Source organism: Mobula hypostoma, chromosome 7 (assembly GCF_963921235.1).
Source record: "Mobula hypostoma chromosome 7, sMobHyp1.1, whole genome shotgun sequence".
Classification (NCBI taxonomy): Eukaryota; Metazoa; Chordata; class Chondrichthyes; order Myliobatiformes; family Myliobatidae; genus Mobula; species Mobula hypostoma.
In genome coordinates, this window is record NC_086103.1 from 139,609,785 (window position 1) to 139,624,181 (window position 14,397).

At 42.6% G+C, this 14,397-nt stretch overlaps 1 protein-coding gene across 2 annotated transcripts in view; it reads right to left on the minus strand.

The window, feature by feature from the left end:
* LOC134349587 (uncharacterized) overlaps nucleotides 1–14,397 on the minus strand; it is a 58,468-nt gene that overhangs the window by 27,978 nt on the left and 16,093 nt on the right. Inside the window, exons 1-2 of one of the 2 annotated variants that reach the window (XM_063054138.1) lie at nucleotides 6,022–6,206; nucleotides 2,750–2,907 (exon numbers count right to left, since the gene is read on the minus strand). In XM_063054138.1, coding sequence (XP_062910208.1) covers nucleotides 2,750–2,907; nucleotides 6,022–6,155 — 292 coding nt within the window. In that variant the 5' untranslated portion in view covers nucleotides 6,156–6,206. Of the gene's footprint in view, nucleotides 1–2,749; nucleotides 2,908–6,021; nucleotides 6,207–14,397 lie in introns of those variants that run through there. The other variant, XM_063054139.1, reaches the window with a different exon arrangement.

Genomic DNA, 14,397 nt, shown 5'->3' on the forward strand with positions numbered 1-14,397 from the left:
CCTCTTACAGAGGCATTACACTATAATAGGTGTTACTCCCTCTTACAGAGGAGAGCTTCAAAAGGCAGTGCCACAGGAGGCGGCCCAGGAGCTGAAGACGCTCACTCAATGTTTTAGAAATAGCTTCTTCCCCTCTGGCATCAGATTTCTGAACAGTCCAATGAAACCATGATCATTACCTCACTATTCCTCTTTTGTACTATTTTATTCTTTATTGTAACTTAAAAGAATTTTTAATGACTTGCACTGTACTGTTGCCAAAAATATTTAATGGCATCCATATGTCAGTGATAATAAACTGCATGTTGACACTGATTCCAAGAGCAATCTTGTTGTTAATGTTTAACCATACTCTGAATATTGTTCCCACTAACTGTTAGCGATAAATGTTATGTACTTTTTGAAGGTCAAATGATAAGACATTTTTTATTTCCTTGCTACTAAGATACTGTACATGAAAATAAGTTATACAGCTTTATGATTAGTTCGAATGAAAAATAGTGATCTAACTTTTTATTTCAACTTTTCCTGAGGTCAAAGAATCTGAGTCACTATTTCTTCTGTTGCCACTACACATTTATTTTCAATACTCCCCTTTAAATGTAACAACCATGAACTGAAAAAAATTGTCCTTCCTGATTTTTTGATGGATGTTTCATTAAAGAATGTTATCAGAATCAGATTTATCACCGTCTTATTTAACATGAAATTTGTTTCAAAACAGCAGGAAAGTGCAAAGTCACAAAATTAATGTAAATTACAAATTAAAGTAATGCAAAAATTAGGAATAATGATGTAGTACTCATGAACTGTTCAGAAATCTGATGGTGGAGGGGATGAACCAGTTTCTGAATCATGGGACTCCAGGCTCCTTTACTTCCTCCCTGAAGAGTAACGAGAAAAGGGCATATCCCGGATGGTGAAGATCTTTAGTGATGGATGCTGCCTTCTTAAGGCACCGCCTCTTAAAGGTACCTTCAATGGTAGCGAGGGCTGTGCCCATGAGGGAGCTGGCTGAGTCAACAGCACTCTGCAGCTCTTGTGATCCTGAACTTTAGAGCCTCCTACCAGGCAATGATGCAGCCGGTCAGAATACTCTCCACCTTACCTCTATAGAAATCTGCAAGAGTCTTTGCTGACATAGCGGATCTGTTCAAACACCTAAAGAGCAGAGTTGCTGATGTGTCTTCTTTATTATTGAGTCAGTGTTGGGCCCATGTTGAATCCTCCAAGATAATGATGCCCAGGAACGTAAAGCTGCTCATCCTTTCCTCTGTTGACACCTCGACAAGGACTGGTGCGTGCTCTCCGGACTTCCCCTTCCTGAAGCCTACAACCATTTTCTTGGTCTTGCTGACTTCGTGCGAGGTTGTGGATGTGACCCCACTCAACCCGCTAACCTATCGTGCTCCCGTACGCCTCCTTGTCGCCATCTGAGATTCTGCCAACAACAGTGGTTACCATTGGTTAATCTACAGATGGTATTTGAGGCACACTTAGCCACAGTTACGAGTGCAGTGAGCGGAATGCAGTGGGCCAAGTAAGCATCCACGAAGTGGGCCTGTGTTGATTGTACTGACTGTGGTTTCCAGATGATGGAAGTCAAAGATCCAGTTGCAGAGAAAGGTACGAAGCCCAGGTTTAGATGTAATAATTCCTTCACATATTTGGTTTTAGTGAAAGCGACACCTGCTCTGAACAACTTACAAGAACAATTTTCACTCAGTAGGAACATACTTTAAGAAGCTAGTAATTATTGTTAAACAAAAGAAATGCAAAAAGCTTGGTCAAAAAGTTAGGTTTTATAGATAGTTTTCAAGGAGAAGGGAGGACTTTAAGGTGAGAATTCCAGGAGTTTAGAACTTTGATCACAGAAGGTACAGTTTCCAATGATGGAGCAATTTAGGAAAGGGATGAGTAAGATACTAGAATTGTGGGACTACCAATATCACAAAGAGTTATGGGACAGGAGGAAATTACAGCGATAAATTGGGTGAGATTATTGTGGGATTAAGACAAACATGAGAACGTTTAGCCCACTGGGCCAGCAGAGATTTGGGAGGACACAAACTGGGGGGCTAAACAATTTAAGAAAGGCCCAAGTGAAGTTTTAGCAACAGCTGACCTGAGCCCTAGCTTAATTCCAACAATTCTGTCTGTGATGAGTGACACGGAAGTCTAAAGTTCAACATGCGATCAATACAACACCAAATGTGTGAACTCCATGTTCATGACAGCCATGAAGGAAGTGATGGAGTCTGCAACTGTAGAATGGAGTTTGTAATAGAGCCCAAACCTCCATTAAAGTTTGAAAACTACATACTTGGCTACTCACAAAAAAGCAAACTGCCAGCTTACGTTATACTTCATGCTGCCTTGTTAAGGCAGGCAGCATCCACCCTGGAGACTCTCTCTTCTCCCTTCCTCCATTGAGTAGAAGATACAAAAGCCTGTTATTGGGCTCCTGAACAGATCTCTTGTACGATAATAGACTCTTGCCCTCACAATCTACCCGATTGTGATCTTGGATTTCACTGTTTACATGCATTGCACTCTCTCTGTAGCTTTTGCACTTATTCTGCATTCTGTTACTGTTTTCCTACCTCAATGTGCTGTGCAATATGACCTGTATGAACGGTGTGCATGAAATGTTTTCCCACTGAATCTCAGTACATGCAACAATAATAAACCAAAATCATCATTATTTTCCAACAGTTTTCAACAATAAAGTTTTTAAAAAATTATTTACCAGTTTGGTCTGTCTTTCTACAGCTCCTTGTAGGCGGCACTTTAAGTAGCTTGCTTAACTCCGTCTGATCTTTGAATTTTGCTTTCCTTATTTCCTCAAACCATTGGCCAGTTATTCCTTTTAACCACAAGCTGTTGGTATTCTTCTTCTTGATTTCTCTAAAATTTAAATATTTATTAGTAATTCAGGGAAACGGAATTGACACTTCTATTCATGCTGAGGAGCCTTTCCAGAACAGTTTCTGTCATCCATCTTATAATCAATATTTGTCTCAATAATTCTTTGTTTGCGATCACAGAATTTCAGCTCAGTCCAGCTCCATTTCATTAAATCTGACATTCAGGTTATTTGGAGAAACTTTTATCTTAGATCTTTAGTGATTTAACAATTATTTTGCGAAGATAAAGGGAGGAGCAGTTTTTGTCAGAATCCCATTTTTCACCAATAGGCTGCCCATCCAGGACATCATTAAAGGAGCCATCCTAGAGCACCACAAACTTCAAGAGATTTACTGACAAAGCTTTGAACAATTTTTTTCCCTAACTGGGAAAGTTACAGGGTCCTGATTAATGCAACGGCATCTTTCCTAACAAAGGTTATTGCACATAAACGGCAATCACCCTATAAAACTGCTCAGATGTTGGATATTTTGTGAATACTTTCCTACAAAGGCGGCATCAATTTTGCTTCACTAGGCAAATTAAGGTTGAAAGAGTGCAGAGAAAATTTACAAGGATGTTGCTGGGACTGGAGGACTGGAGTTATAAGGAAAGATTGAACAGGTTAGGACTTCATTCCTTGAAATATAGAAGATTGAGGGAAGATTTGATAGGGATACACAAAATTATAAGTGGTATAGATAGGGTAAATACAAGCAGGTTTTTTCCACTGAGGTTGGGTGGGACTAAAACCAGAGGTCATACCTTAAAGGTGAAAGGTGGAAAGTTGAAGGGGAACATGAGGGAAAACAACTTCACTCAGAGGGTGTGAGAGTGTGGAATGAGCAGCCAGTGCAAGTGGTGCATGAAAGCTCAATTTCAACGTTTAAGTGTGGATAGGTACATGGATGAGGTCGATGGGAGTAGATAGTTTAAATGGTTCAGCACAGACTAGATGGGCCAAATGGCTTGTTTCTGTGCCGTATACTTCCACAACTATGACTAGCTTGGGAGTCTATCAAACAATTGATAACCATAATAATTGTATTCCTGAGACTAATTTTCCTATGTACTCGGTACAATTCGTTTTGGAAAGCTGTACTACCATAATAGGAGGAAATCTGCAGCTGCTGGAATTTCAAGCAACACACATAAAAGATGCTGGTGAACGCAGTGGCCCGAAACATCGACTGTACCTCTTCCTAGCGATGCTGCCTGGCCTGCTGTGTTCACCAGCAACTTTTATGTGTACTACCATAATGTTTCTTTTCAATTTAAAATAAATTTTAAAGACAGAAAGGCTTCCTTTCAAATTAAAAATCTAATAATAACATTCAAATTTCCAACAGCAAAAACATTATGCTTTCTTGTTCCAGGTTTAGATGTTTATACTGAAAATGCTTCAATAATGTTGCAAAATGAAGGTGAGTTGGCCTTATCAGCCTATTGACCTAAGACTGTTGAATATTTATTTTGAGGGTGTTCATTAAAAACACTGCCAAGATTCAGACTAACAAATCTCATTGGTTTCTTACACTAGATTTTACGAGGGGTGATTGATATGTTCATGGCCTAAGGTAGGAGTAGTCAATTTTAGAAAACCTAGCACATTTATTTTTCAACATAGTCCCTTCCTACATTTACACACTTAGTCTAGCGGTTGTGGAGCTTACTGATCTTGGACCTCCAGAAAGTGTCCACAGATGGATGATTGATAATTTCGTAGCCGAAGGTAGAAGGAGATGAGTTATACAGCTCTCGTTACATGCACATGCAAGTCAACGCAGTGATTATGCAGAAAGTTTGAAGTTTCATTTCCTTAGGCCACGAACTTATCAATCACACTTTCTGGAGGTCCAAGATCCGTAAGCTCCACCACCGCTGGACGAAGTGTGTAAATGTAGGAGGGGACGATGTTGAAAAATAAATCGAAAAATAAATGAGCTAGATTTTCTAAAATTGACTCCGTCTACTTTAGGGCACGAACTTATCAATCACCCCTAGTATTAATAGTTGGGTCAATGGCAGCCGGTTTCCGACTCGTGTCAGGAATCGCAGCAACTTCATCCGACCGAAAACCTTTGGCTCATCAAATGGAAGAGTTTGGATTAGTACTTCTGATTGCAAAAAATATATATACAATTTCCCCAGCAACATGGGCTATCATTCCCCGACCTCTAAACAGGCAATACAATTTCGCAGTGACTTCCTCTGAGTCACCGAGTTGTGAAGCATATTAAGTTATACTCGGGAAATTTTCTTTCGATTTGCAGGCAGTAGTGCCGAAGACTCAGCAAAAGTTTACAGCTTGCATCCGACATCATTATTGTCCGTATAACATTTTATTCCATCATGTCTTTAAATTGCAGAACTTGTATTCGGGAAGCTGGCTGGAAAATACATAGCTGGGCGAATTCCTGTTCCAGCTTACTGAGAACATTTAACTGCTGCAATTCCGGAGGTAGAGATTTGCTTGGCGTAGGCATGTATAATTCACCTGAGAGGTATGCAGGGTTTACACGCGCATTTAGTAATTCAAACTCAAAATCCCGGCATTGGCGAAATTACACAAGACTGCAATAATCGTTGTTTGTTTGCCTCAAAGATTATGATTTCCTTTATAAACTTAATTCAAAAATAAATCTGGAGAAAACACATCTAATGGCAACAAGGATGGTTTGTGAACTCTTATTAAACAGCTCGTTCCAGTTTGTTGTTACATATTGATCTAGCACTATTTTAACAATGTCCCTCAAATCGAACGTGCTCCGCTGCAATCATTTTAGTTTGAATTGATTGTTACATATTATATATAAAAGTAGAATAAGTAATAAGGACTACATCCAAAATTGCACTTTCATCTTAATATCACATTTCATGCATCGCAATAGGGAAAATACTCATTTTCGAAATGAAACATTTAAATACCCTTCTTACGCTAAAATGATTACTGCATCATTGCATTAATTCAATCCTCACAGTTTGCAAGGAATATTTAATTAACTTGCCATGCAGAGCGAAATACTTTTAAACAAACAGTGGCTGCACAGTTCAACAACTCCGAAGTCTCAGGCGCCAGTGTCCGAACCCTGGCACCAGAGAGGCATTACATACTTGAGCCTCTCAGCATTCATCCTCTGAACCTCCTTATCTCGCTCCAACACGTCCAGGATCGCGGTCACTTCTTCATGATTCAGAAAACTCAGATCCACCGAATGGCTGGAGTTAGACGTCCAGCGTTTAAACATCGCAGAGCCGAGTCTCGGAGGCGCTCTGCGAAAGCACTCTCGGGCATAGTTACCGGAATGACGCGATCACCTTTGCGCCAGCGACTTGGGGCGGGTCGGCGCCGTTACCATGGAAACACAGGGGAGCATTGACCTGGGCGTTCACCTCAGAGTCTACATTCGCTTTATCAATGCATTCATCTTCACAGCGCGGCTTTCTTTGGGAACTTTATTCAGTGGATAGATAAATCCACTGAACTTTAAATCCAGTTGAATTAAAAACAAAACAAAAATACTTCTTCTGAACGTAGACGCGCACACAAGGCGGCGGTGGACGTGCCAGAGATAGGAGGGGCCGACTTTCTGTGGTCAACCACAAGAGAGGGTCATTTTCCACAGTTCATCCCGGTTTCAAGGACTACAGTCATTTCAGAGAGGGCCGCTGATGCCACCTCTCGCATGGCTCATGGTGTTGATTACATCCAGTGAGCCTCCAGGTCAGTAGTTTTCAAATTTATCTAGGTAACGCAATTTAATCAAAACAGCTCACTCAATTAGCAACTTCCATGTAACCAAAACTCTGATTGCAACTGCAATTAAACACTATAGCTAAACTCTAAAGGGCATGTCACAGGAAGATACTTCATCTACTGAAACGCCGCTAGCATAGGCGAGTTTAGAGTAACTAGGGCGGAGGCAGGAAGATCAGTCTCCAAGCTAAGGAACCACCCTGTCTTTTGGCCTCTTTCCCACCTTTCCCCCGAGCTCTTTGGGCTTCTCGCTCCCGTGCTGTCCCAAAGTTCTTCTCTTCCATCAGGTCTCTACACTCCTTGGACCCACATGATTAACTCTTAACTGATCCCTTTTGGTGACCCATAACTAAAAAAGGCAACAACTCTCCCTCTGAAAACCATTGCTGTACGTCGATGGCATCCACACTGACAGTGAGGGAACAGTTTTTTCTCCCCCCACTGGGAAGCACGGCTTTCTTTGAGCCATCAGCATGAGATTTATCTGAAGCTCCAACAGTCTCCTTTCTTGAAAATAGTCAAGATTACAACATTCCTAAATACCTCGATATATTGCCAGAGACTGGAGATAAGATTTTCAATCTGAGTAGTTCTGCCATTATTTGAAACTTTAGCAGGGGAGCTTCTACTCACAAAGCCCATCAGTTGAGGACGGGAATGAGACTGAGGCGGACAATTTGCTCTGGGATTCTGGTACCAGCACCTACATCAAGGATGGAGGTGCTGTTACTATGGAAATGATTAACAGTCCATGCTTTCAGCTGAGGTCCTTCAGGACCCAATGTTTTAGGTCCTGAAAGATCTCAGCCCAAAATATCAACTGTTTATTCATTTCCATAGATGGCACCTGAGCCGCTGAATTCCTCCAGCATTTTGTGTGTGTGTTGCTCTGGATTTCCAGCATCTCGTGTTTATAGAAGTGCAGTTGCTAACTTTTCTGAGGTGTTCCTTCCAGTGGATGCTGATGGCTTCTCTGACCTTGAGAAGTTCACCTCTGTTCTTTGCTCTCAGTGGAATGGGCCCTTGAATATTTGGGCCACAGGTGGTCTTGACAACACTGAATCTAGCAACTTGTTGGATCCCTTTTAGTTTTATTTCTGTACACCACCATCTGTTCATCATTGTTCTCTGTTGAGTCTTAACCTTCACTTGTCTACAGTTGTTGCTTGTCCCTTTAGCATGACAGAATTTCCAATTCAAGAATGCCTTGCTGTGATGGTTAAACAACACCAGGTGTTGCAAGGGAATGGGGCGAACTCAAACGCAGGACACTGACCCGGAGGTAGAGTAATCTAAAGTGTTTATTAACGGTTACAGGGAAGGCCGGGGAGCGAGGAAGGCTTGGCCGGAGATCGAACTTGGGTCGCTACGGTGGGAACACGGCGTTTAACCACCGAGCCAACAGAGAGTGTAGGCGGGTGGTGGAACGAGGCAGAGCAGGGATGCAGACCGGAGTGTGAGTGTGGCTTGAGGAGGACAGCAGGTGGAAGGATGAGCAGGAAGACAGGTGGCATGCAATGCTCCTATTAACACGGAGAGACAGAGTTAACACAGGCAAACAGCACGGAACAGAACTTAGAATACACAATTCTCAGCAGTCGAGAGACAGGGTTAACACAGGCAAACAGCGCAGGAACAGAACTTAGAATACACAATTCTCAGCGGTCGAGAGACAGGGTTAACACAGGCAAACAGCGCAGGAACAGAACTTAGAATACACAATTCTCAGCAGTCGAGAGACAGGGTTAACAGGCAAACAGCATGGGAACAGAACTTAGAATACACAATTCTCAGCGGTCGAGAGACAGGGTTAACAGGCAAACAGCACGGGAACAGAACTTAGAATACACAATTCTCAGCGGTCGAGAGACAGGGTTAACACAGGCAAACAGCACGGGAACAGAACTTAGAATACACAATTCTCAGCAGTCGAGAGACAGGGTTAACAGGCAAACAGCACGGGAACAGAACTTAGAATACACAATTCTCAGCGGTCGAGAGACAGGGTTAACACAGGCAAACAGCGCAGGAACAGAACTTAGAATACACAATTCTCAGCGGTCGAGAGACAGGGTTAACAGGCAAACAGCACGGGAACAGAACTTAGAATACACAATTCTCAGCGGTCGAGAGACAGGGTTAACACAGGCAAACAGCGCAGGAACAGAACTTAGAATACACAATTCTCAGCAGTCGAGAGACAGGGTTAACAGGCAAACAGCGCAGGAACAGAACTTAGAATACACAATTCTAAGCTGTTGAGAGACAGAACTAACACAGGCAAACAGCATGGCTGAACGGAGGAGCAGGAGGCAGGCAATACTTTCCTTGACGCGGCGTTGCTGGAGCTGAATGAACGGCAAACAGGAGACAGGCAGCAGGCAACACTCATCTTGACATGGAGCATTACATGGAAAGGCAAACAGGAGATAATACTTTTCTGACACATGGCGTTGCTGGAGCTGAATGGCAAACAGGAGCCACGCAGCAGGCAAAACTTATCTTGACACTGAGCGTAGAAAGGCAAGTGGCAGACAATACTTTTCTTAACCCAGAGAGATGGAGTTACACAGGTAAACATCGGTACTGAAGTATAACTTAGAATACTTACCTTGACACACAGAGAGACGGAGTTTCACAGGTAAACTTCAGTACTGAAGTATAGCTTAGAATACACCATTCTAAGTGGCTGGGAACGTGAATTACCGCACAGGCTGAAGCAACAGTCTGGCAACGAATGGATGCAAAGCCGGGGTTTTTATGCAGCAGGTTTAGAAGAGAATCAGGTGCCGCAATCAAGGGGCCCAGGAGAACAAGGGAATTAGGAATTATCAGAAATAAAAGGGAATTAGGATAATAAGAGGAATTAACAGTCGGGACTGTGACACCTGGACTCTCTGGTCTTGCTCATCAGACCATTCCTAGTGCTTTCGGCTATACATGAATAGAATCTTTAAACTGTAGTTCGTATCCATGAGCTTACAGCCAGTTCATTCATTGTACACATTCTGTGGTAGCTTCTACTGGTTGGGAACCATCTGATTATCTGTGAGGCACTGTAGGAGAAGCACTAATTTTGTGGGTTTTTCCAGAATTGATTTACTTGTGGCAATGCTTCTATAGTCATCATTGTTTTGGACTAAGATGATGAATTCAGAAAGCGGATTGGGTGATAGACAGATTCACAATAGACTGTCTTAGTGCAGACCCATCTCATGTATCACTGCCCAGTGTTTTACTTTTTTTGCTGCAATGCTACACCTCATCTCCAACAAGCTTCATGCAAAAGTGAAGCTAATCTGTAAGACCTGTGTGTGAGGATGTCAACGTCATGCAGCACAACATCCAGACTCCCAGATCTTGATTCCTGTCTTGGAACTTCAAAACCACTTCTTCTTCGTCTCTTCTGAACCTGTACTGCAGGCTAGCTTTCTTCACTACCACTGTTTCCATCGTGATTTCCATCTTTTGAAGGAAACCGAGATCCCCACACTTCAGAAAATTACAGTATTTCTTTGCAATAAAGTAGGTTTAATTATGTAGTTTTATATCTGTACATATTGTATATTGTCAATTTAGAAAGGACACTCCCAACATCAATGTGATATGTTGTAATACAAAATTATTATGCACAGAATTCTACATTTTTGCTATCTGTTGCACCTTATTTGTTCAAAGTAAATTATACAGGAAACATGATTATATGCTTCTAACCTCTATGTGTAAAGAGTTTATCCCCACTCCCGTTCTCCCTTTAAAAGCCTTCAAGCCACATCTATGAAGGGGGAAGTCATTATGCCTAGCCCACACACTTATGGTTTGACATTCTTTCTAATTTCTTTGCCTCCCTGTTAGTGGTTCTGCCCTCATCTGCCTCAATCTTAAACCTTAGTATTCCCCGTTTAAATTTTAATGCCTCTCTACCACCCCTTTCACCTTTAAGACAATTCTACAATCCTACCTCTTTAAACATTTTTTCAGTCAGCGAACTTAATTGCTCCTTCTGTTGATTAAAGTCAGATTTTATTTCATTATACAGGTGAAATACCTAGACAGGTTTAACAATGTTAGAGATACCGGTAGTTGCTGTTTTAGTCATGGACTATGGGGAAGCATATCAATAAGTGAATGGTCAGCAAATTAAATTTGCTTATGATACTACACTGATTGGCCTAATCTCAGATAATAATGATGCAGCCTACAGAGAGGAAGTCATCACTCTAACACAGTGGTGTCAAGAAAACAACCTCTCCCTTAATGTTGCAAAAACAAAGGAGCTGGTTGTGGACTACAGGGGGAATGGAGACAGGCTAGCCCCTATTGAAGCAACAGATCTGGGGTTGAGAGGGTGAACAGCTTTAAGTTCCTTGGCATAAACATCACCAAGGATCTCACATGGTCTGTACATACCAGCTGTGTGGTGAAAAAGGCACAACTGCACCTCTCACCTCAGACGGTTGAAGAAGTTTGGTATGGCCCCCCAAATTCTAAGAACTTCCTATAGGGGCATGATTGGGAGCATCCTGACTGGCTGCATCACTGCCTGGTATGGGAACTGTACTTCCCTCAATTGCAGAACTCTGCACAGAGTGGTGCAGACGGCCCAGCGCATTAGTGGATGTGAACTTCACACTATTCAGCACATTTACAAAGACAGGTGTGTAAAAAGGACCCGAATGATCATTGGAGACCCGAGTCACCCCAACCACAAACTGTTCCAGCTGCTACCATCCAGGAAACTGTACTGCAGCATAAAAGCCAGGACCAACAGGCTCCAGGAGAGCTTCTTCCACCAGGCCATCAGACTGATTCAATTCAAATGCTGATACAATTGTATTTCTATGTCATACTGACTATCCTGTTGTACATACTATTATAAATTACTATAAATTGCACATTTGACCAGAGACGTAAAGATTTTTATTCATGTATTTGAAGGATGCCAGTAATAAAGTCATTTCAATTCTTGGGATTATTCAGCATCCCCAGATGGCATATTCAAGGTGCTGCAAAGGTGTTTTAAGTAGAAGACTGGGATGATGGATGACTCTGTTCTATGAAAGAAATGAGTGGAAGCTGTTTTTTAAAAAATATCAGGTGGTTGTTGCACATCAGTGATGCATGGATTTTACAGAGCAAATTCTTGGTCCAATGGCAAAGAGGTCCACAGTGAATGGGACCAGGCACTGCACATAAAATTAAACAAGGACACATATACTTGCATACACACTAATTCTGCAATTGTATATTCTCTGCACTCTAACCACAAGCACACACATTGTTGTTTCTCACTCCCTCCACCTGCTGCATCCTGCACCCCCCTTTTCCTGTACTCCTCCTTCCCTCAACCTTTTAACCTCCAGTTCCTCCCATTGAGTTCATACAGCCATTCCCTCCATCCTCCTTCTCCTTCAACCCCTGCCACTTCTTCCTCAAACTCCCCACCTTCCCTTCCCCCATATTGTCTCTGCTCTATTGCTCTCCTCCCTACAAGATCACAAGATATAGAAGTAGGCCATTCGGCCCATTGAGTCTGCTCCGCCATTCAGTCATGGGCTGATCCAATTCTTCCAGTCATGCCCACTCCCCTGCCTTCTCCACGTGCCCTTTGATGCCCTGGCTAATCAAGAACCTATCGATCTCTGCCTTAAATGCACCCAGTGACTTAGCCTCCACAGCCTCTTGTGGCAACAAATCCCACAAATTTACCACCCTCTGACTAAAGTAATTTCTCTGTATCTCAGTTCTAAAAGGATGTCCTTCAATCCTGAAGTTGTGCCCTCTTGTCCTAGAATCCCCTACCGTGGGAAATAACTTTGCCATATCTAATCTGTTCAGGCCTTTTAACAATCGGAATGTTTCTATGAGATCTCTCCCTCCCCCCCCCCATATTCTCCTGAACTTCAGGGAATATAGCCCAAGAGCTGCCAGACATTCCTCATATAGTAACCCTTTCATTCCTGGAATCATTCTCCTGAATCTTATCTGAACCTTCTCCAATGTCAGTATAGGTTTCCCCCCACCATCCGAAGGTAGAGCATTACTATGAAACGGTTCATAAGCCAAAATGTCGTAAAGCAAAGAAGCAATTACCATTTATTTATATGGGAAAATTTTGTGAGCGTTCGCAGACCCAAAAATAACCTACCAAATCAAGCCAAGTAACACATAAAAACTAAAATAACAGTAACATATAGTAAAAGCAGGAATGATATGATAAATACACAGCCTATATAAAGTAGAAATACTTTTCCACAATCATCACTGAACTGTTCTCTGGAGCAAAAATCTCGCACAAGCACCGTTGGCAGAAAATCTCACGCAAGCTCTCTCGACAAAAACACGATGCAAGTGCTCTCCAGTAACCTTTAAGCTATAAAGCTGCCAAATCATACCAAATAACATGTAAAAATACAGCCGATATAAAGTAGAAATAATGTATGTACAGTGTAGTATCACTTACCGGAATCGGGACAGCGCAGAGCACACTGATGATGGTGTGTTAGGCTGAGTTGTCGCAGGTTGGGTGGTGCAGTGGCCTCCACCCTCCAGGCCGCAGACAGATACCGATCCGCGAAGCATGCAGGGGTACAGCGGTAGCCGGGAGGCATCCAGCACATCTTTAAGAAAAAAGCCGAAATAAACATGCTAATTAATTAGGTGCCGCCCGACACGTAATTAATTAGCATGTTTATTTCGGCTTTTTTCTTAAAGATGTGCTGTGTGCCTCCCAGCTACTGCTACATTCTCCGCGAATCGGTAAAGTATCTGTCCGCGGCCTGGGTGTTGGGGTGGTGGACACTGGGGTGTCATCTCGTCGTCTGTTTCCATTAGAGCAGGCAGCCCATCTTCTCCTGTGACTGCCCGCCTCGATGTTGAAGGTCGAGGTTCGTCGTCTGCTGTGGCTAATGTGGAAGGCTTGCTTGACTGCTGAGCCTCGCGCATTTTTCTATCATACAGTTCTTTGTAAGGACTCAAAGAATCCTGCAAATATCCCCTAAACCTACGTACCCTTTCCAAATTAAAGTCGTACTTCGGTTTCGATTGTTATCCTTTCCCCTTCCAATTTCATCTACTCTTCATCTATCAGTTCTTGGTCATGGGATGCCAAAACCTCTTCAACATCATCTTCACCAGCAACTTTGATGTGTATTGCTTGAACTTCCAGCATCTGCAGAATTCCTGTTGTTTGCGTTCAACATCATCTTCGGCAGCTTCCACAAGCCAAACTCATTTTGTCCTTGCTTCGTACACCACGATCGAAACGCTTAATTATGTCTAGTTTTACGCTAAGTGTAACACCCTTACGAGCTCTTTCAGGCTTTTCCGACACCACAGAACTCATCTTGCAAACGACTGCTCACAGGCACGTGTTAAAGCAATGCCGGCAAGAATGCCGTTCCAAATCTGGGGAGAGCGTCTGCTCGGGGCGCGCGCTGAATTTTTTCTGAAAACACCTTCTGAAAGCGAAAACAGGGTACTAATGTAGGTCTTTCGTAACAGTGAGGTTTCGTAAAGTGAACATTCGAAAAGCAGGGGACACCTGTATATCCTTTCAAAAATAAGGAGCCCAAAACTGCACACAATACTCCAAGTGTGGTCTCACGAGTGCCTTCTAGAGCCTCAACATCACATCCCTGCTCTTATATTCTATATTCCATTCCTTTCCAACCCTCCAATTAGTTTGCACTCATTCCCTCTTATTCTTGCACTCTCCCCTCCTAGAACTCCCT